The sequence below is a fragment of the Eurosta solidaginis genome, chromosome 5 (genome assembly GCF_040869045.1).
Source record: "Eurosta solidaginis isolate ZX-2024a chromosome 5, ASM4086904v1, whole genome shotgun sequence".
Classification (NCBI taxonomy): domain Eukaryota; kingdom Metazoa; phylum Arthropoda; class Insecta; order Diptera; family Tephritidae; genus Eurosta; species Eurosta solidaginis.
In genome coordinates this window covers 201,595,715-201,618,392 of record NC_090323.1, presented here as the reverse complement: position 1 = coordinate 201,618,392, position 22,678 = coordinate 201,595,715, and the positions used below count along the sequence as shown (strand labels likewise).

Genomic DNA, 22,678 nt, shown 5'->3' with positions numbered 1-22,678 from the left:
AGAATAAACTGATAGTTGTTCCCAGAAAGAGGATTCCTGACGTGCTCAGCGAGCTGCATAATGGTCCAAGCGGAGGTCATCTTGGAATCACGAAGACGCTCGAGAAGATTAAACAGAGATTCTATTGGGTTGGTTGCCGTCAGTCGGCCACTGAGTGGATTGCGAACTGCGAGGTTTGCAGCAGAGCGAAAGGGCCCAGAACACGAAGTCATGGCCAGATGAAGCAATATAACTCAGGTGCGCCATTTGAAAGGATCGCCATGGATGTCGCAGGTCCGTTTCCTACTAGTAACCTCGGAAACAAATACGTACTGGTGGTTATGGATTATTTCAGTAAATGGCCAGAGGTATACCCAATCCCAAACCAAGAAGCAGAAACAGTAGCAGAAGTGGTTAAAAACGAATGGGTTGCAAGGTATGGTGTACCAATGGAGTTACATTCTGACCAAGGCAGAAATTTCGAATCAGCTGTGTTCCAGGAAATGTGTAAGTCATTGGGCATTCGAAAAACACGGACAACTGCATTGCATCCTCAATCCGATGGTATGGTAGAACGATTCAATAGAACATTGGAGGAGCACTTAAGGAAAGTAGTAGACAAATACCATAAAGAATGGGATACCCGCATACCATTATTCTTGTTGGCTTACCGATCAGCAGTGCATGAGACAACGGGCCAAACCCCTGCAAAAGTAATTTTTGGCAATGACCTTAGACTGCCAGCTGATTTGAAGTTTGGGATAGATGCCAATGCGGAGAGAAATGTCAGGAAATCCACTAGTGATTTGGAAGAAGAGCTAAGAGAAATACATGATCTGATAAGGCAACGAACAAAGATTATGAGTGACAAGATGAAAGCCAGATACGATAAAGCAATTAATTCAGAAGGTTTTCAGGAAGGAGATTTGGTGCTGTTATACAATCCACAACGTAAAAAAGGTTTGTCCCCGAAATTGCAGTGTAATTGGGAAGGCCCATACAAAGTTGTAAAACGGATCAACGATGTAGTGTACCGCATACAAACCATCGGTAAACCACGAACCAAAATGAAAGTGGTCCATTTGGAAAGGCTGGCAACGTTTAGATCGAGAGATTTGTCTGATCGGGACGATCAGACTTAGGTGGAGGGCAGTGTCACGGATATTACCACCCCTAAGTTATCCCATCACTAAGGCGATGCTAAGGCCATGCCAAGCAGTATTTACGTTAATAATCAAATCAAGTATACACATATATAAGGCAGCCCAGAGAGATGTCACACACAGATGCATTTACTTATACGGCTATGTGCGCGCGAGAGACTGTAAACTACAAACATTCACATCAATAATTCAATCTTTATGTGTTTACATAAACGAATAAATAATTGCATCTACACATATGTACGTATACGAGCAGCGGAGCGGCAGTGCACAAACACATGCATATCTTATCTCAGTGGTCACAAGAGAGGGCAATAATTTGTGCACGTAGTTGTGGCTGGCGATTTTGTAGCCGAAACAACTAGTAACTTCTGGAAATCGAAGAGCCTAGAAGTATGCAGCGTAAACTATAAAAGCGGTGCAGGCGAGTAAGAAGTAATTCAGTTTGATTTGAGTTGATCAGCAGTTACGACTAAGAAGATATCTAGCGAGCAATACCAGTATTATTTTGATTAGTGGAGTTTCATTTGAGCTATCAGTTTGGTTATTAAGCTATTCGTTGCACAGTTTGAGTGTTATTGTGAAGCATTTTAATAAAGGCTATTTTTCCATTATTCAATATTGGAGTTATTTATTCAACAGTTTAGCGATACGAACCTAGCAAAAGGGGCAAATAAGAGGATTTGCAGCAAATTCGTTACAATATGAAAAAATACTAAATAACACAAAGCTATAGTCAATGAACTATTCTAAAACAGACTAGTATGATAAACGCCACCAAATTCTAGTCAATTCACTACTCATCCACTAACTAGTATGAATAACCCCTCAAAATTGTAGTCAATGAACTAGAATGTTAGTTGAGTACTTTGACTTTTGACTGCAGGGTAGTTTCGTTATCTGCAACTTTTAAGTTATGTAAATACAAAAGTCTTAACGTCTGAGATTACTTAGCTAGTCGAAGATGGAGTGCTTTTCTGTGAAGTAGCAGAGTTTGGCGCCATTTTTAAGAAGGATTTTGCGTATATCCAAACCTTTTTGATTTAAAATCCACCGACTAATTTGATCTCACACAGTTTTAGTACACATAGTAAATAATACTTTGCACACAGAGTATATTAGCTTTGATTGGATAACGGTTGGTTGTACAGTTATAAAGGAATCGAGATAGATATACACTTCCATATATCAAAATTATCAGTATGGAAAAAAAATTTGATTGAGCCATGTCCGTCCGTCCGTCCGTTAACACGATAACTTGAGTAAATATTGAGATATCTTCACCAAATTTGGTACACGCGCTTTTCTGGACCCAGAATAGATTGGTATTGAAAACTAACGAAATCAGATGATAACCACGCCCTCTTTTTATATATATAACATTTTGAAAAACAAAAAACCTGATTATTTAGTAAATAATACACCTAGAATGTTGAAATTTGACGTGTGGACTAACTAATATGGAGACTCTTGATTAAAATTTGAAAAAAATTTTAAATGGGCGTGACAGCGCCCACTTGTGATAAAATCAATTTTACAAATATTATTAATCATAAAAAAAAACCGTTCAACCTCTCGCAGCAAAATTCGGCAGAGAGGTTGCCTTTACTATAAGGAATGCTTTGAAGAAAAATTAACGAAATCGGTTAAACACCACGCGTACTTTTATATAAAAGATTTTTAAAAGGGTCGTGGACGAAGAAAAAAACTATATCTTTGCAAAAAAGAGCTTTATATCAATGGTATTTCATTTCCCAGGTGGATTTATAACAATAAATAGGAAAAACTTCAAATTTAAAATATGGGCGTGACACCGCCCCTTTTATGACTAAGCAATTTTCAATGTTTCGGGAGCCATAACTCGAAGAAAAATAAACGGATCGTAATAAAATTGGGTACACAAATTTTCCCTATAGCACGAAATATTTCTAGAAAAAATGGACGAGCTCGGTTAGAGACCACGCCCACTTTTATATAAAAGATTTTTAAACGGGTCGTAGACGAAAACAATAAGCTATATCTGAGCGAAAAAGAGCTTTGTATCAATAGAATTTTACTTTCTAAATGGAATTATAACATTAAATTGGAAAACAGTGACATTTTTGAAAATGGGTGTGGCACCGCCCCTTTTACGACTAAGCAAGTTTCTATGTTTCGGGAGCCATAACTCGAAGAAAAATTAACATATCGTAATGAAATTGTGTACACATATTTTCCTTATAGCAGAAAATATTTCTAGTAAAATGGACGGGATCGGTTAAAGACCACGGCAACTTAGATATAAAACAAGTTTAAAAGGGTCATAGACTAGAATAATAACTTAGCAAAAAATAGTTTTGAATCAATGATATTTCACTTATCAAGTTTTATGGTAAGAGGAAATGGGGAGAAATTTTTTTTTAAAGTAATTTATCTGAAATGAAATGTACCTTTACTTGTTGTATTTGTTTTTTATCTTATGTTTTTTTGAAGTGAGCATTTAAACAAGCATTTTAAAATAAAGTAAATAAATATGTATATAATTAATAAATTTCATTTTGCAGAATATTTTCAATAATGAAAATTGCCCACGTGTTATATCATGCGAATTTGCGGGCAATAATTCATGGTACATTACATTTGAGTCTGATGAGGATGCCCAAAAAGCTTTTAAATATTTGAGAGAAGATGTCAAAACGTTTCAGGTAAGAAGGAAGCACTCTTGCAAACTAATCATCGTAGCTTTTTTGGATTTTCCCGTTTTGAAGTCGACAAATATACGCGAAAAGCTTGCAAAAAAAAAAAAAAAACATAAAAACTTGAAATTTTTAAAAAGCTTCGGAAGTGCAAAGAAATAAAAAAGTAAAATAATAAGAAATTAAAAAAAAAAATAATGGTAAGAACTTGAAAAAAGTGTAATTTTATCTTCATAAAAAAAATTTTTAAAAAAATTTATAATTGAAACAAGAAATGTAACTTTACTCTGCAAAAACTATCACAACAAGCCTATTAATAAATATAGAGCCCAATTCTAAATATTTCCTCGGAATTTTGTTCTCGCGGATTTTTTTATTCCCGCGGAAACATTCCTCCAATTCTTTTCTCTGACAATAATTGGGAGAGAAAAGTAATTTCGAATTTTCGAAGTGAGCTGTTTTGTCAATTGAAATTTCGTCGCTCATTTCTTATTTTGTTTAAAAATTTTAAAAGTTTAATTATTTTTGCAAATTTGTTTGGAATTAAGAAATAAAATATAAACAATGCACAGTATTGCATTTCATGTGGTATTCACAGAAATGAGTAATAAATTGGTGCCACAGCAACATCAACAGAGGAAGGGAGCATAAGAAGAAGAAGACGGCGGGATAACACAAATCCGCTGGAGTTGCCTGCTTCCATTCAGCAAAGCAATTTTCTGGCGGCCAAGTCGAGTTGAATTCGTCTTTCGTCATATGCCAAAATCTATTTAAGCCTTCTTAAAAAATCCGTGCGCAATTTCTGGATGGCTGTATAAAATATACCAAGAGCACTTCCGTTGCCTATGATATACTTTTCGTCTTAAAATAAAGAATACGAGCCGGACCCGTGCGCAACCAATATAAAAGTCTATTATCAAATATCAACAGAAATCAGCTGTTCTATCAATCAATTAAAAATCACATCTTGCGCTGCCATCTGGCGTATGGTAGCAACTGCCTTTAATGCAGTGCAAATATTCACAATAGTGCCATAGTAAAACTAGATTTCTTTGTGTGCTCACAATCGTTTATTTTTAACAAATTATTTTAATAAAATATAGTTAAACAAAAGCACTACGACAAAATTGCCCAAAGCTCGCTAATAGCACGAATATCCGTCTTTATAACCAAAACTTTATTTATAGATTTGGATTCCAAATAAGAGCGAAAAAGGGACCCGTACATAAAAACAGCAATTAGAAGTAATATATATACATATATGATTGTGGTAGAATGTACATATTTTAGCACAAATTTGTACAAATAAGTGTCCTTTCTTAAAAGAACCAATTTCCTTTAACTATTTTGATGCATTCCCTTTAATTTAACAAGTGAGAAAACTCCTAAGAAACGGCAGAGAAATCTCCCTCTCACTCACATTCATAATACCTACTTTTCTCCCATAAACGGTTTCCGCTTTTTCGAAAATTGTTCAGAATAGGAGGAAAGGGAGAAGTGAAGAAACTCACAAGGAATTTTTATTTAGAATACGAGGAATGGAATTTTTGTTTAGAATTGGGCTGATATTAATCTTATAGTTAAGAATTAGAATGTCAACCTAAAGTTATAATCCTTTTCTTATTGTTCTCAGGGTAAACCCATCATGGCTAGAATGAAAGCGAAACCTTTTATTAATCGTTTACCTATTGCTCCGGTTCCAAGCTTAAAGAATGGTTACCGTTTAACTTCTTCTCCAGCAGCGGTGTACGATCCGAATGCCGCTGCTACTGCGGTTGCTTACAGTGCAGCTCCACAACGTTTTGTATATGCAAATGGCACAACAATGACGCAGGCGTCCGTACCTTACAATGCGCCAGTACATATATTTGTAAGTTTTCCATACTTTATACTTTTTCATAACTGAATTTTCAGGATATAGAAACATTAAAATTTCCATTCTTATATCTAATTTAGCAGCCATTCCAGCAACAGCAATTTTATCCAGGTCTCGTTGCTACTACGCCATGGCCACCGGCGGCTGCTGCCGCTGTAGCAGCAGCCGCTACCACCGCACATGGTCAAAACTTTTATGAAATAGGAAATGTGTTCGCCGCTAATGGTTTAGCACCGCCAACGGCAGTACCGGCTGCTTATGCGACAACAGCACCGCCACAGGCCACTGCCCAATTGACGGCGACAACCAAGGGACAGAGTGGTGGTAGTAGCGGTGGTGGTGGTCGTTACAATAGCCATCGCAATAATACTAATAATTCTGGTGGTGGAAATCGTAACAAGTTACGTAATAATAATGCACAACAAATGCAACAACAAACTCAACCCTTACCGGGCATGATTGCAACATTGGGTAATGTTGTTGGCAGTTTGGTAAGTGTCGTACCAACTATAATTGATCCACATCAACAGCAACAACAATCGCAGCAGCCGCAGACGCAACAGGTGCAGCATCAAATGCAACAGCAACAAACGACTTCAAGTCAAGTGCAACAACAGCAGCAGCAGCAACAACAATCACAGCAATCACAACAACAGCCTCAGGGAAATACTTCCGCGAGGCATTATAATAGTATGAAGAGTGGTGGAGGTATGCTTTCAAATTGATTTTTTTTTTTTCAATTTTTTTAACTTGAGTTGAAGTGTACATACATATATGAATGATGAGTATATTATGTACTCATAAACATACAGAAAATTTACGGTCATGCTTGTTTTCAATTTTTTCCGATGTATTTTTAGAATATTCACAGCAGGGTTGCGTGATTCTAAATCCTTTTTGATTTAAAATCCAACTTCCAATCAAAGATACTTTTTATTTTTTTATTTACTCGGCGTTCAAATGAAAAATATTTTTTATTTGTTATTTGATTCGGTATTCAAATAAAAATACTTCTTATTTCTGTGGAATTTTGACAAAACAACTTATTTCAAATCTGATAACTTTTCAGGAGAGCTAAATATGTGATTTGAATAAAACTGAAAGATATTTAAGGCAAAAGTATACAGCGGATATAATAAAAGGAAATTTGCCCCGCATTTTAAAATGTATTTCTTAATTTTTAATGCAGTACTTTTTTTAAAATGTCTTTAAAATTATATATGTTGTTATGCCAATTTTTTTTTTATGTAAACTTATACTTATTTCAATTAAGTTGTTTTGTCAAAACTATTTTCTATATAAAATATATAAAAATTTCCACCTATTTTAAAATAGGTTGTTTTGTAAGACTTAGCCAAGCAAACAAGTGTGAAATAAGGTGAAACGTAAAAAACACATAGTATATTTTTATGGAAATCCAATAACTTTTATGAATAGTTAGATATGCATTTATTTAAAATATTAAATTTTATTATTATTATTAAAATCCCGTTATTCATTTTCTTCGATTTCATCAATATCTGAGTCTACTTCCACTTCGCAATCGTCTTCAACTTTTAAATTTTTGTAGTAACAGTGGAACTCTGTATTTATAAAAGGCAACACATCCAACAAGTTTTTCTTCTTGCTGGAAGAAATAGCCAGGGGTCCTGCGTAGCAATTATTTAACGAAAAATCCAAATTTTTTCGTCGTCTTTGATTAATATTTCACTCCTTGAAACTTTCATTACAGTCAAAGAAATTCTTATAATGCAATACATCTGGTGTAGACTTTTTATACCTCAACCAGCGTATCTTTTTCCATTCGAATTTCTCGCCTGTGGGAAAATATAATTTAAAAGTGAATAAATGAATTATATATTTGTACATGTCATCAAAAGTTTAAAATGCTGCCTCCGAGTTTGAAAACTTCTCTTTATGACTATTTCAAAAAGAAATGTTTGCAGTGTGCTGCTTATTCCTTTTTTTTTAAATCCATTTTTGACAACTTGTGAACCCGGGGAAAATATTTTCTAATATAACTTATGATAATATGATAATGCTTAACAGATTTGTAAAAGTAAAACGACTTCGCATAGTTTTACAGATATTTTCGAAGTCTGAATGTATTATCAATCTATCTTCGCTGCAAGTTCGAAAACGATAAATCTAAGAAAAACGTTTAATAACGCTCTATCTCAGAATTAAATAAGGTGTTAGAAAAAAATAAGGTGTTATTAAAAAAATACTGGCATAGGGCGCTTAGAAAATCCTCATAAAGTTCTTTAAAGATATACAGATATAGTATAGTAGAATAATGAGATAGGGCCTTCTCGAAACGCCAGCAGACCTAAAATGATTTTTCACTCAGACTTTGATAAAATAAAGTATGTATGTACCGGAGCTATTTGTTTTTTTTTTTTCAATTAAAGTAATTTTTTAACAAGCCGGAAAAATCAAATAAGTCGTTTTGTTTTAGTTTGTGAACGATATACTTTTTGTTCGCAGCTGCGATAAGGTTTGCCCAATCATGTGGATGTTGGATAGATCCTGAAGAATTTTTTCTCTTTTTTTCGATTTGGGCATGTACTGTGTCACATTCCATATGGGTGTGACCAACTACAAGAAATTTGAGGTCAATAGTTTCAATAGTTGTGCTTTTTAAAACAATTTGGAACATTGCACAGATATTGGCATTGCGATTTTGTCACTATATAAAATAATGTGTTTGACCATCGGAGGTACCGTTGAAAGGCATTTAAAAATACACGACCCTATATCATTTGATCGCCTCTTTGCGATTGTCTCATTCCAAATGAAACAATGGGCTTTGTTTGTAGATCCCTCATGCATTGTGAAATTATATGTCCATAACGGACGCTTGTAAAAAAAACACTGATGCATTTATATGTGGAGTCGGCAAACATTGTTGTAAATCCATTGAAAACATCATGACAGTTTTGTCGGCTACAGAAAGTTGTTTATCGGCTTTCTTACAGCTATAGGCAAAGTCTAATTGGTCGTGATGCTCTTTTTATAGTGACTTAAGACTAGATTTTTCTTCGGCGTCCAAAGAATTTTGTATTTGCAACATAAACTTCTCGCAAGTGTTGCACAAATCAAGCTACGGCTTTTTGAATTTGATATTCAAAGAACGAAAAATTTCACAATATTTCGATTTTGAAACTGGATCATCAAATTTCCGCATACAAATTGTATAACTTCGAAATATTGAGATCACTTTGGAAGTACAACATGTTGGTGTGTCTACGGCTATAATGACTTTGATATTTTGGTATGCTGCTTATGTGCTCCAAAACTTCATTATGCTTTTCGATTGAGAGTTTGTGTGATGGAGCGTGTTTTCCCCGGCGATCTCCCTTAATAAGTCCACCACACTCCAGCTGAACTCTGTATTTGTTTACTGTTTTGATCATTTGTTCGGTTTCCCCAAATATTTTTAAGAAACACATTTTACATACCCGATGTCTTGCGGAACTGATCTTAAAGTGATACAAATAGTTATATTTGCGATCTCGAGGATTTGCTGATTTTCGAAAAGTTTCAGAATTTTTCGCCTCAACTTCAATTAAACTTGATACAAATTGTCGACGTTTAGTGTAGTCCGTTTTCTGCTGGTCAAAGTTTATGCCCCTATTGCCGTTTACAACTCAACTCTGGTTGAGTTGAAATTTCGTAATTTGGTATTACAGATTACAACTCAACCTGTCAAAAAAAAATTCGGTTGAGTTGTCTAGTCTTACAACTTTTTGTGGCATTGCCGTTTACAACCTTGTGTTGGTGTAGTTGTCAAAGACGTCAAAATCTTACAACTGCTTACTAGCAGTTGTCTCATGCAATTTTGCAGTTGTTTTGAAAAAATGTTACTTTTTAGAAGACGGTTCACCACCTAATTTTTAACAAAGATGTTCAAAGTTGATATCAAAAGACACGTTTCCACCTCCGATTTAAGAATCCGAAAACAAAAATTGTAATTCTTTGCGACAGCATGGCACTGCTAATACGCGTCCAAAAATATCGAGACGCGTATTAATCTCGAGAACAATAATCCGAAGGCGGAAAAGAAACATTTTATCTCTTGTCCGGAGATATTTGTAGTTGAAGTTGGCGATTTTCATGTGGTTGTTGTAATGTTGTTGTCTTTTTTCGGGTTTTGTTTAATATCTTTTGAAGGAGTTAAAACTTTTATTTTCCGCCTTTGGATTATTAATACTGATGCCAAGACGCATCGTTTAATACCTCTCTCGATATTTTTGGACACGTATTAGCAGTGTCATGCTGTCGTAAAGAATTACCACAAAAATTAAAAATTGTATTTCTAATAAAATCTAATTTCATGTGGTTGTTGTATTTTGCCAGATTTTTTGTACACAGCTATGCAGAAAGGTGTTGGACCCAACCAGAGTTATTTTTACGAATCGCGGCCAAAGGCCGCCAACGCAAAAAGATGTTCTGTGCAAAAAAAACTGTGGAACGGGCCTCATATTTCGTACCCTCTCGGGCCATTTTGTGGGTCTTTGTAAATATCTTTCAAAAGAAATACAATTTTTAATTTCCGCTCTCGAATCCTAAAAACGGAGATGGAAACCCGTCTTTTGATACCTCCTTTGATAAGAGTTAGATGGTGCACGGGCTTATAAAACGTTACCAAAAAAAAGCAAAAAATTTAAAGCCGGTAGTTAAACCTTTTTTAATCAAACAATAATCAACAATTTTGTACACATTTCTAGAAAAAACAACGTTTAAACGAATTACATTGAATAACTTTTTGATTTTAGTTGGACGAGGCTGGCCGCAGTTCGGATGCAGCCAAAATAGGTGAAATAAATATGCGAGTCCCATTGATACTTATCACTACTCCTGGGAATGCTATTTGAGTAAAATACAGTTTTTTCTGTTTGGGTTTTAATCTACTTCACACAAATATTCTCCTCAATAATATCTAAAACCAGTCCAACACCAAAATCATTTCCACATCATATTTGATAGCTGTCGTCAGCAAGGAATCGGAGTATGGCGCATAATTTTAAAATACGAACGCGTATGCGGAAATGGTCCTTAATTTTGTTTGGTACTGAGTAAAATGCTTCCTTTCAAATCTGCAAAATAACTTCATATGAAACTCATTATTTGTTTGTCACTTAAACATTTTCTTACCTGGTGCTTGGTAGTTCCAAGGGATTGGAATGATCACGCGAATGTTTTCCGTATTCGCGAAATGTCAATCACCAACATTTTTGTCATTATAAAATAGATTTCATATAATATTAATAAAAAAATCACATTTGAAAATGCTTAAATATCTGCCACAAATTGATCAGCTGTTTATTTATCTGTCAAATCATCACTTTCTGAAGTTGGCAACTCAATTCAATTTCAACTGAAATAAGTTGTAATTCGTAATACCAAACAGGAGTTGAGTTGTCTTAAAGTTGAGTTGTTTTAATTACAACCCAACTAAGTTGAGTTGTAAACGGTAATAGGGGCATTAGTTTTAAATGACAGTTCCTGCGGCATTTTTTAACCTTTCAATTTGTTTATTATCACAAGATTCTGGACTTTCTGTATCACTTTCACTGTTTTTCGTATTTTTTTGTTGCACGTTATATGAATTTAGTATATCAATAACACCAGTATCAAAAGATGTCATTGTCTCATTAGGTAGTGGCTCTAACACTAATCCATCATCATGAAAATATGGCTTTGACACACTTGGTTCTGATAAATTAACTAGATTTGTATTTTTAGACACTTTCCTAGCCATATCTGCCATCTGGCGTCCCCTTTGCATATTTAGTTTTGATAGTTTTATTGTAACCGAAATCACTTATTTTTGAAATTTTTTCAATAAGCACTTGGCAAAAGCACTTATTTATAGATAAAAAATATATTGAACACTCTTCACTTTTACAAAAGCACGTATTTCAAAATAAGACGTCTTGTTTTTTCAAAATTACCCCGATACTAATTTCACAAAACAAACTATTTCAATATAAGTTGCCAAAAAAATTAATTGTAATTTGACATAACAATTTATTTGGAAAAAGGTTGCTTTGTGAAATACGATTTTTATTTTCATGGCCGCCTTAAATCGAAATAAGTTGTTATAAAAAAACTACAATGATTACAATTATTTGAAGTTTTTTGAATTTTTCGACTTAAATGAGAAAAGTTGTTTTCACCGACGCAGTTTGGAAAAAAATGAGTTAAGTTGATTTTTCGGATACTGTAACTTTCTAACTAAACATCATAGAAATAAACCAGTAAGACCAATATATGCATACCAATTGACAAAATTACATGCAATTAATATCTAAAATATTTCCTATCTTGAGATAAGTTGTTTTGTCAAAACTCCACAGATTTGTTATTTGATTCTTCCGCCGAATCAAAGATACTTTACACCTCTCATGCAATTGAACTGGTACATTAAGTTGGTCCGAATCTCAAAATTGTAAGTCCTTAAAAGGGAAGAGATATACCCACTGATAAAAATACGGAAATTATCATGATGATGATCGCCATGTATTTAGCCATGAGCGGTTATATGTATGTATAATGCTTTCTGATTAGAACTGTGTCAGAACCGACCGGATAGGACCACTATAGTATATGTTGCTTGGCGAGCTCTCTGGCCTCAGAAGAAGCTTTAGGCGCTCAGAAGCCGATTATGCTCCACAGCTTGGCTAGGCTGATCAGGCTAGGTAAAAATCAGAAAAATTCTATTAGGCCTGCGATTTTGCGAGGTTATCTATCGACTTTCAAAATACAAGAACATGCCACTTTCGCACAACGCAAAAAATCTCCTGCTTTTATATGGAACATAAAAGAAATCAAGGGTGAAGTTCTTCATTTTCCAAAAATTGACAGACTCGATGTTTGCTATACTAGAGATATACGCCGCCGCCGATTTTTGTCGTTTTTCAGATAGCGAACCAAATAGGAAAGGAAAATTGTCTTTGATTTCCCTAAAGAACCAAATAACAACTAAAAGGTATTTTTTATTTGTATGTCGAATCAAATAAAAAATAAAAAATATCTTTGATTCGACTGAAGAATCAAATAACAAATAAAATATATTTTTTATTTGGATGCCGAATCAAATAAAAAATAAAAAATATCTTTGATTTGAAAACATTTTCAAATAAAAAATACATTTTATTTTTGGATTCATGATTCATTGAAATAACAATCACGCAACCTTGGTCCACAGTCTCGGACTACTGTCCAACTGTTAACTGTGAGAATGCGATTTTTTATCTTTTCGAGATTCACAATTATTTTTTGTTGATTTTTCGACTGGTGGATGATTGATGTATATTTTTAGAAAAATTACAGGGGATGACAGAAAATCATTCTAATATAAATCAGTAGGAAAAAAACTTCAATATTAGATTTAACGCTATAAAGGAAAATTCTTATTTTGTGTGTCACCCTGTACAGTTATTTACTTGCAGTAAATATATTCATCAAAGTCAAAATAAAAAATATAAATAATTTAAAATCAAATAAATATAAGGCGCGATAACCTCCGAAGAGATTTTAGGTCGAGCTTCTCTTCCAAATTGCCTCGTGCTCATATTGATTTTTCCTACAAATTGGCTAGACGGGACCTACTGGTTTTATGCCAACTCCGAACGGCACCTGCAAGGCAGATAAGTTTTCACTGAGAGCTTTTCATGGCAGAAATACACTCTAGTGGCAACTAAAAAATTGATTACTGTTGCTAACTCTTTACCTTTAATGTTAGATTTGGTGTATTTGTGAAATGATTTTGTCTTCTAAAAGTTAGCTTGCTACTGAGTTAAAACATTTGGACTCCCAAAATATTTTTTCCAATATAGGTATATATGTATGTATATTTTAAATTTATTAATTTCAGGTGGTATGTCAAAATCATCTATGGATAAAGCATACGGAGGGGGTGGTATGTCCACACACATCCATTATAGCACACAAACACAATCAGTATCTGCTTCAGCACAGCACCATAATACGTCGTCATCAGCTCAGTTGCAATCGCAACAACAACAATCAAATGCCGTAACTGGTGGCGTCGGCGGGGGAGCACATATGCAACAAACTCACTATCAAATGTCTTCCTCAAATGCAACCGTAGGTGGCATTGCAACAGGAGCAATACAACATGCTTCCTATACTCATTCAACGCCAACAGTGTCAGTGCAACAACAACAGCATCACCATCAAACACATCATCAGCAACAGCATATGCATAGCCAACATGCTGCTGAATTACAAGATGACGGCAGTGTTTTAGTCATTGGTGCAGGGGGTGAAATGTTGCAGCATTCACAGCAGCAACAACAACAATCTGTTCATCTTCACCAACAGCAGCAGCATAGTAGAAGCAATTTGTCTAGTTCAACGTCGTCGCTGGCGACGTCGTCATCTGTTGGTGTTGGTGGAGGGGTGGGCAAGGAGCCACCAATGCATTGGACGCAGCCACGACATCGGCGTCGGAGGCGTGACGATGACGGTAGCATTATGACATATACACCAAGTACTAGACTTGGCGGCGGTGGCAGCGGTGGCGGCGGAGTAACCGGTGGGGTCAGTATAACGACATTTTATACGCCTTATAGCACTTATGTGCATAATGTTGTTGTGGTAGGTGGTGGAGTTGGAGGAGTTGGTGGAAGCGATATGGGTATAGAGTACGATGTAGGCAATAGTGGCAATATTGGATGCATAGATAATATAAGCGGCATTGAAACTGACAGTGGAGTAGGGGGAGTGGCCACAACAGCCGTTGGCGGTGGAGAAGGCGGGGGGCTGCATGGCGGTGGATTGCAGTTATATACTAGCAACCCCACCATCACCACCACCACCACGACTACTACTGTCATAACTTCAATCGATAGCTACAATAACGCGGCAGCGAATTCAAATCACAATTTGAACTTAAATTCAAATGTAATTGCAAATTCAAATACAAATTTGAGCACGAATTCGAATCGAAGCCCAAATCCAAGTCCGAATCGCAATGCGTATACGAAAAGTGAAATGAGTCAAAGCCATAATCAAAACCATCATAATAAACACTATGGTCAGCAGCAGCAGCACCAAAGTCATCATCAAACCCATTTAATATCAAATAGCTTCCACAACAGCTTCCACCACAACCAATATACTAATAATAATACTAAATTTAGCAATAATTGTTCTGCCTCTTCTACTACCACCACCAATACTACTACTAATACTACCACTAAGACTTCTTCTACTAATACTAATAATGCTACTAACAATAGTCATAATAATAATAATTTTGCTACAACAACAACATCATCAATAATAACAAGCACAACAAATAATGTGAATTTGCAAAAAGCGAAAATATTCATTCAATCCTCTACTCCGCAGCAGCAATCCTATATTGGTGGTAGTTCAACGTCACATCATCAATCTCAACAACAACAACAATCGTCCAACTCGGCCAGTTCACTATCGTTATCATCAAACAATAATAGCAATGTACTATCAGCGCAGACAAGCGGTGGCGGTGGAGGTCTTGGTGGGCATCATAGTCAACGTGGTGAGGGTGGACATCATGGTGGCGGTGGTGGATCTGGTTATAATTCTCATCGTGATGAGCATCGTGGTGGCTACAAAGGCAATAATTATAACCCACACTACAATAGTGGTGGTGGTATGGGACATCATTCCCAACATTCGGGTGCTTCACATCACCATCATCATAGTGGCGGCGGCGGTACATCACAGCAGCATCATCATCACCATTCGTCATCCTCACACCACTCCGGTTCAACACATCATTATCATCATCATCGGCACGATGTTGGCGGTGGTGGTGGTGGCAGTGGTGGCGGTGGATTGAGTGGTGGTGGACCAAATAGTGGAGGCCATGGTATTAGCGATCGTAGCAATGATCGTAGTGGTGGCCACAGTAGACATCATGAATCACAACAACAACAACATGTTTCGCCGCCACAGCCGCCACAATTCGATTTAGAAGCGGCCGCTTTTCCGCCACTGCCGGGTTAGTATTTTATTTGTTTTTATACAGATTTTGATCAAGTTTCACTTCATATCAATTTGTTGGTTGATTAGTTTTTTATTTAACATTAATTTACAATTGATGATAGCATTCTATAAAAGGTCGGAATTATATCAACAAGTCTATATCTATAAATTATAATTTAAATTCGAAAATAGATATACGAAATATGTTCGTTTTCGTAATCTAAATTCACTAAATTAATTAATGTTCTCAAACTGCTTCTATATAGTGCATTAAATATGAAATTCGAAATAAGGCTATAGCGAAGCTTATTCGAGTATAGATTTCGATAATGTAATAATGCAAAAAGAAGGGATAAAAGGCACAGAAATCTAAATTCGTAAACTTGATTAAATCGAATCCTCAAAATAGATACCTCAATAAGGAAGTTATTTGTTTTTCAATTTTATTTCTACTCGAACGTGTTATACCAGATTAAGTTTTTTTGAACATGCTGTTCTTAAATAGTTTTTCGAAATAAGCTGCCACTTTAGAAGCTTACTTGATTCGAATGTAATATTTTTTTTCTCTAAATTTCAAAGATAGAGCAAGTGCAAGGAATCTAAAACAGAGCAATTTTTTTCTGGAATCGAAAAATATTAAGCAGTAAAAGAAAAGCCACTTCCATGTTCGAAAAGTTCAAGATAATGAAATTTTATAAAAAGTACAATAACTATATACAGTGTAGGCTATATATAGAACCATAATGTAATGCTAGAAGGTGGCGGAAGATTTGAAAGCGCCTTTTTGAAATAGTACTTAAATTCATACTTTTTAAATAATCATAAAATACAGAAAGGAGTGTACGGAGCTTGATTATTGAGCAATTTTATCATAAAAATTATGAAATGAAGACTGCTTTCTTAAATTTTGGGACGTCTGCAACTTATAAACTTCTTGTGAACGCATAAATTTTGCTGGTAATACTTTAGGACAGAGGTGGAATGCTTAGGATAGGATAGGTTAGGTGGTAGCTTCCCTGATAAGGATAGCTCACTTGGACAACACGAAGGTCCGTTGTGATACCACATACACCAAAAATAACGGTGACCTAGATCCAGCTACTTAGAGAATCGTTGGGTAGCAACGATAAAGCTCCGAATGATACCGATCTCAACTTTGGATATATCCTCGGGAGATCCAAGTGAGTCGCGACCGAAGTACTTTCGCCTAATTCTGGCAAAAGCTGGACAATCAAGCATAAAGTGATTTGGTGATTCCACCTCATCATCCTCCATACAGCTGCAGCAGGATGGAGTTTCCAGTATATTGAGACGTACCGCATGGATACCCATGGGACAGTGCCCTGTCAAAACCCCAATGACCGTTGATAGGTGAGCCTTAGTGAACCCAATTATTTCAGCAGACCTCCTGCCATCCACTTTCGGCCAGAAAGATCTTGCTACCCTGCAAGACGTGGTATCCGCCCAACGTTTGCTGAGCTGATTCGAGGCCCAGCTATGGAGGAGCAATCCACAGGTGGCCAGCGGGATCCCGAAGTCCCTACAGCCATCTTCATCCGGTTCAGTTGTACCGATGCGGGCTAAGAGATCCGCTTGACAGTTACCCGGGATATCACTATGGCCCGGGACCCAGATAATCTTAATTGTAAAATAATTCGATGCAATCGCAAGCGAGGTCAGGCACTCCCAGACCACCCTCGATCGCACTGTAGTTGAGCTCAAGGCCTTGATAGCCGATTGGCTATCAGAGTAGATGTTAAATTCCCTAACCGTGGTAGCACTGGATAGCATTCCATCCACCGCATCCTTAATCGCAGCAATTTCCGCTTGGAATACACTGCAGTGATCAGCCAACTTAAACTTGCGGCTTAAATTTAGCTCTTGACAAAAGACCCCCCTCACCAACCTTTCCATCCAGCTTTGACCCATCCGTGAACAAGTTAACCGGTCCCATGCCCCAGATAATTCCTCTTCCCCAATCCTCTCTCTCTGGAATAACTGGGGTGAAGGTTGTATAGGGAGCTGTTATCGGCATACAGTAGTCCGTTCTGTCCGGGATGAAGTCGAAACTGGTAAGAAGGCTAGAGTGTCCGCGGTCAGAAAGTCTATATCCCATATCACGAAGCCTGACCAACGACCTTGCCGCGGCCGCCTTTCCCGCAATATCTACTGGGTATATGTTCAGCATGACGTTCAGTGCCAAGGTAGGCGTTGTTCTGAGAGCGCCACTGATACCGATCAGCGCCGTCCGTTGCACTGACACTAACATTTTGGAGGTGCTCGCCGTGTCCAGTGCTTTCCACCAGACCAGCACCCCATATAGCAGAATCGGTTTGACCACCATCTCATAAAGCCAGTGTACTATTCTTGGCGAGAGTCCCCATCTCTTTCCGATAGCTCCTCTGCAGCAGTACAAGGCAATGGCGGCCTTCCTGGCCCGATCTTCCGCATTGGGTCTCCAGGACAGTTTCTTGTCCAAAACAATCCCCAAATATTTAACCCTATCAGAAAGTACCAACGGTACCCCTGCAATCGAGGGAGCTCTGAAATCGGGCACCTTATATCTTCTTGTGAAAAGGACCAATTCCGTTTTTCCCGGGTTGACCGCCAATCCACATGATTCAGCCCACCTAGCCACAGTATCCAGGTAGCCCTGAAGAACATCGCGCAGGGCGCCCAGAAATTTGCCTCTGACTAGGATAGCGAGGTCATCTGCATAGGCAACCACCCGACAACCATTGGCTTCCAGCTCCACAAGAAGCTCGTTGACTACCACAACCCAGAGGAGAGGAGATAGGACACCCCCCTGTGGCGTGCCCCTGCACACCTTCCTCTTAATTATGGCCCCTCCCCACTCCGCTGCGACAATTCTGCCGCATAGAAGTTTGCTAATAAATTCAACCAGAGCCGCCTCGACTCCTAAACCCACCAGAGCTCTTTCGATTGACCCCGGTAAGACATTGTTAAAAGCTCCCTCGATGTCTAGAAAGGCACCCAGAGCATACTCTTTGTGTTCTAGGAACCCCTCTATTTGCTTTACAATCGAATGGAGAGCCGTTTCCGTCGATCTGCCCTTGCAGTACGCATGTTGTGAAGCCGACAGTAACCCCCGAGGTATCCTTTCCCGTAGGTACAGGTCAATCAACCGCTCAAACGTCTTAAGAAGAAACGACGAGAGACTGATTGGCCTGAAATCCTTAGGTGATACATGAGAGCTTCTGCCGGCCTTCGGAATGAAAATAACCCTAACCGTGTGCCAAGACTTCGGGATATAGTTAAGCCTGAGGCAGTTAGTATATATGATGGCCAACCAGCGGCAGGAAATCCCCAAAGACCTTTGAAGCTGCGCAGGAATGATTCCATCCGGGCCCGGAGACTTATAGGGCTTGAACGACCCTATAGCCCAGGTTATCTGACTTTCCCGTATTGGAATGGCAGGCACTTCTGCATGGCCAACGACCGCCGACCATGCAGGCGAAGATCCCTGCGCAACTCGGACATCGGGAAAATGATTGTCCAGTAAAAGCCTTAGGGACTCCTCGCTACTCATCGACCAGTCCCCACCATCATCTCTCAGATACCCCAGAGGAGCGGGGTTCCTAGAGAGTATTTTTCTAAATCTCGCGGATTCATTGCAGCCTTCTACGTTTTCGCAGAAGCTTCGCCATGCATCTCGCTTGGCTATCCTTATTTCATATTTATAAATCCCCAGACTCACCTTATAGAGCTCCCAGTCCGAGGGTAATTTACTCCTCCTGGCTCTGTTGAAGAGCCGCCGACTGGACGCTCTTAGGTCGTCAAGAGAATCCGACCACCAGGGCGGCTTGCCCTTCCCCCTGTAAGTTTTCAATGGGCAGGACAGCTGAAAGGCGCTATTGCTTGCCGAGGTGAAGTTTTCCACCAGAACGTCTATCTCAGATTCGGACAGGCCCGAACTAATGATAGGCACCGCAGGCAGTAGCTCTCCCAGCTTCCTACAATACAAGTCCCAGTTAGTACTTTTAGGGTTCCTAAAAGATATTTTACCGGGACGTTCTTCGTTCACTGAGAACTGAATATATCGGTGATCAGAGAAGGAGTGCTCGTTGAGAACCCTCCATCCAGATATCCGACCTTCCAGTTCTCTACTAACCAGGGTGAGGTCCAGGACCTCCTCCCTTAACGCAGTAATAAAAGTCGGGTCATTCCCCCTATTACATATACAAAGTCCCTCATCTACAATAAAAGTAAATAAAGACTCACCTCTAGTGTTGGTATCCGAGCTTCCCCAAATGCTATGATGGGCATTTGCATCGGCACCGATGATCACGCCAACACGTCTCCGCCTTGCTTCAGCGGTGATTTCACCCAGTATCGCAGGTGGTGGTCCCACTACGTCCCCGTGGGGCATGTACGCTGAGACCACCCACATTTCATTACTTCCTCGCTCGAGGCAGACCGTGGTTACGTCAGCATTGCTGAAATTAGAGAGAATAAAAGCTTTAATCTCTTTTTTAACAAGCACACAGGATCTAGGCCTACTTGCCTCCGCATGCACCAAGGTGTTGAATTTTCCAGTCCTTAATCCAGAAATCTTACTGCCGTTACTACTCAGCCACGGCTCCTGGACAAGGACTATATCCACTCCGCCTTTTTCAAGGCAGAGCAACAAATTTGCGGAAGCCGCCTTAGAGTGCTGAAGATTGATTTGACGGATTTCCATCAAAAGCGCTCTTCTTCCGCACCCCATCCTTGGCGGATTCGTATTAGTATTGTCCATTCTAAAAAAGTCCCCCCTCAAGGCCGCTATCCGGAGCCGATTGTGTAGTCGCCCTTTAACGATCTCGTGGTTATCTATGCTACGCAGGGAGGCCACGCGAGGGTTGACGCATTACCTTATGAGTAATGCGTTCAGAGCCAGACCGGACGCGAAGCGGGAAAATCTTCAACCGCACCTACACCACCAACTTAACGGCGACGGAGCCGGAACGTACCTTGAGGCCCGCCACGGTTTTAACGGGACGTGGGCAGGTGCAGCATTAGCCTACCAGCCATTTTGGTAGGGTTTCAGCCCGACCTACTAAAGTGGCAGAATACCGCACCTACCAGCCCAATGTCATCAAGTCAAAATGTAAAGTGAAATCAAAGTCCTTAAACAGTCCAGTTCGTCACCGTTGTGTACCGATCTTGACTCTCCCTCCCCTGAGCTCGGCACAATGACTCAAGGGGTGCGGGTTTTATCGAGTTGTCCTCTCTAGATCCGCCATTATCAGTAGAAGCAGGGGCACCTCGTGCAGGACGTGATAACTAATCACGCGTGACATTCGTCACTATGGCCGGTCTAAGACTGATATCAGTCCCTGATCCAGAGCCTGAAACCACTTATGATATCCAAGCCAAGTATCTTAGCCCCCGAATGCTTATAAACGAGTAAAAATGTCGGCAGAGGTGTCGAAAGACGATGTTTTTAGCTCGGTATTAATAACCTGAAAGTATATATTTTACTGATGCCAAAAGATATTTGCAAAATTAGCGTAATTAACAAAGGTGTTCTACTCCCGGTTTTGGAGCGGCCAGGGGTTGTTCTCCGGATAACTGATACCGACGTAAAAACGTGTCTTTTGAACTCTCTCTCGACATTTTTGTGCCTGTAATAACAGTCTACTCCTGTCCTGGAGTATTAAAGAAAGTAGTTTTTAATATATTACATCAGGGGAAAATGTTATTGAACACACAACAGTAGGACGGAGCAGGCAGCAGGTAGATACATTTGGTGGAATATTATTTGAGGTTTTGGCTTTAGTCTTGATCCCTTTCATTGAAATCGACGCTGCGGCTAACTATAGGTAAGGGGTACGAAGCCGGAGAGAGTGTGTACACATCTAGCCAAGCCTTTGCTTACAGTAAAGATACCAAGCTAGTAGCTGCAACTTTTCAGATGACCGTTCGGGACATCGTCATGAGCATAACGTCTACATTATACATCGCACGTTGTTGTTTTAACGATAAGGACACCCCAAATGCTTTGATAGTCGTTTCCCGGATATAGATTACTTTAAGGAACTATCACGACCATCTCGGGAACGATTTGATATTACCAAGTTGAACCTTCTAGGTGATAGCACCATTCACCTGGAAATAAGACCATCATGAGCGGCTCACTTATAGATCAATGGTATCACTATACAAAGGTGTAATGTAACAATAATTCCCGCCTCGGCTAGGAAACCTGCCACATAAAACGACATTAATACTACAATTAAAGCAGAGCTACTAGGTTTAGAAAGGGCGTGTAGCTTCCTATTAGAGAATCATGTAAGCGGCGGTAAGATATGCCTATACTCAGACAGCCGAGCGATAGATTTACCTAACACGTTCGTACTGATGTGGCAGTAACGGACTGTTTTCATTAAATCAAGGTGACATGCTCCCCAACTTCAAAAAACGCAAATTTGCAATTGGTTTTCTATGGAAATATGTAAAACCACCAAGCAAACAACCAAAAACCACTATTGGTGCTGACCACGGCAAAACTTTTAACCCATGCAATTTTAGCTCTGCCCTGCTGGTTATGTGTTCAGCAAGAAAACGATGAAAGCATCGCCATTCAATATACATATGTATGCGATAGACGGAGCAAGGAAAAGCGGGTTAGATGATTACATTGCTAAAGGTTTAATGTCACGAGGACGGATCTCTTATTGAGAGCTTTGGCCAAGCTTTTGACCAATCTGGTCAATCTGGCGCTTGGCCGAAAAGAAATACTTAGCACGATATACCTGAGATTTACGCCGGGCTTTACTTTTATATATATAGATGTTTTGTGCCCCGAACAGCATCTATAGGGAAGATGCTACTTCACAGAGAAATTTTTGATGGCAGAAATACAGTAGGAGTTTTTTCCAAACTTCTGCCGAAGGCGACCCAGTTTCGATGATGTTCTTTTTCCGAGACTGGACTTGAAGCCAGGACCTTCGCAGTGGTAGGCATGTACACTATTA

General features: G+C 38.6%; 1 protein-coding gene across 13 annotated transcripts in view; it reads left to right on the top strand.

Annotated features, from left to right (window-relative positions):
• Larp4B (La-related protein 4B) overlaps positions 1-22,678 on the top strand; it is a 114,086-nt gene that overhangs the window by 45,276 nt on the left and 46,132 nt on the right. For 11 of the 13 annotated variants that reach the window (XM_067787492.1, XM_067787490.1, XM_067787491.1 and 8 more), the window contains 5 exons: positions 3,686-3,826; positions 5,451-5,687; positions 5,774-6,401; positions 13,576-14,264; positions 15,078-15,714. In XM_067787492.1, coding sequence (XP_067643593.1) covers positions 3,686-3,826; positions 5,451-5,687; positions 5,774-6,401; positions 13,576-14,264; positions 15,078-15,714 — 2,332 coding nt within the window. The remainder of the gene's footprint in view (positions 1-3,685; positions 3,827-5,450; positions 5,688-5,773; positions 6,402-13,575; positions 14,265-15,077; positions 15,715-22,678) is intronic. The other 2 variants (XM_067787489.1, XM_067787488.1) reach the window with 2 other exon arrangements.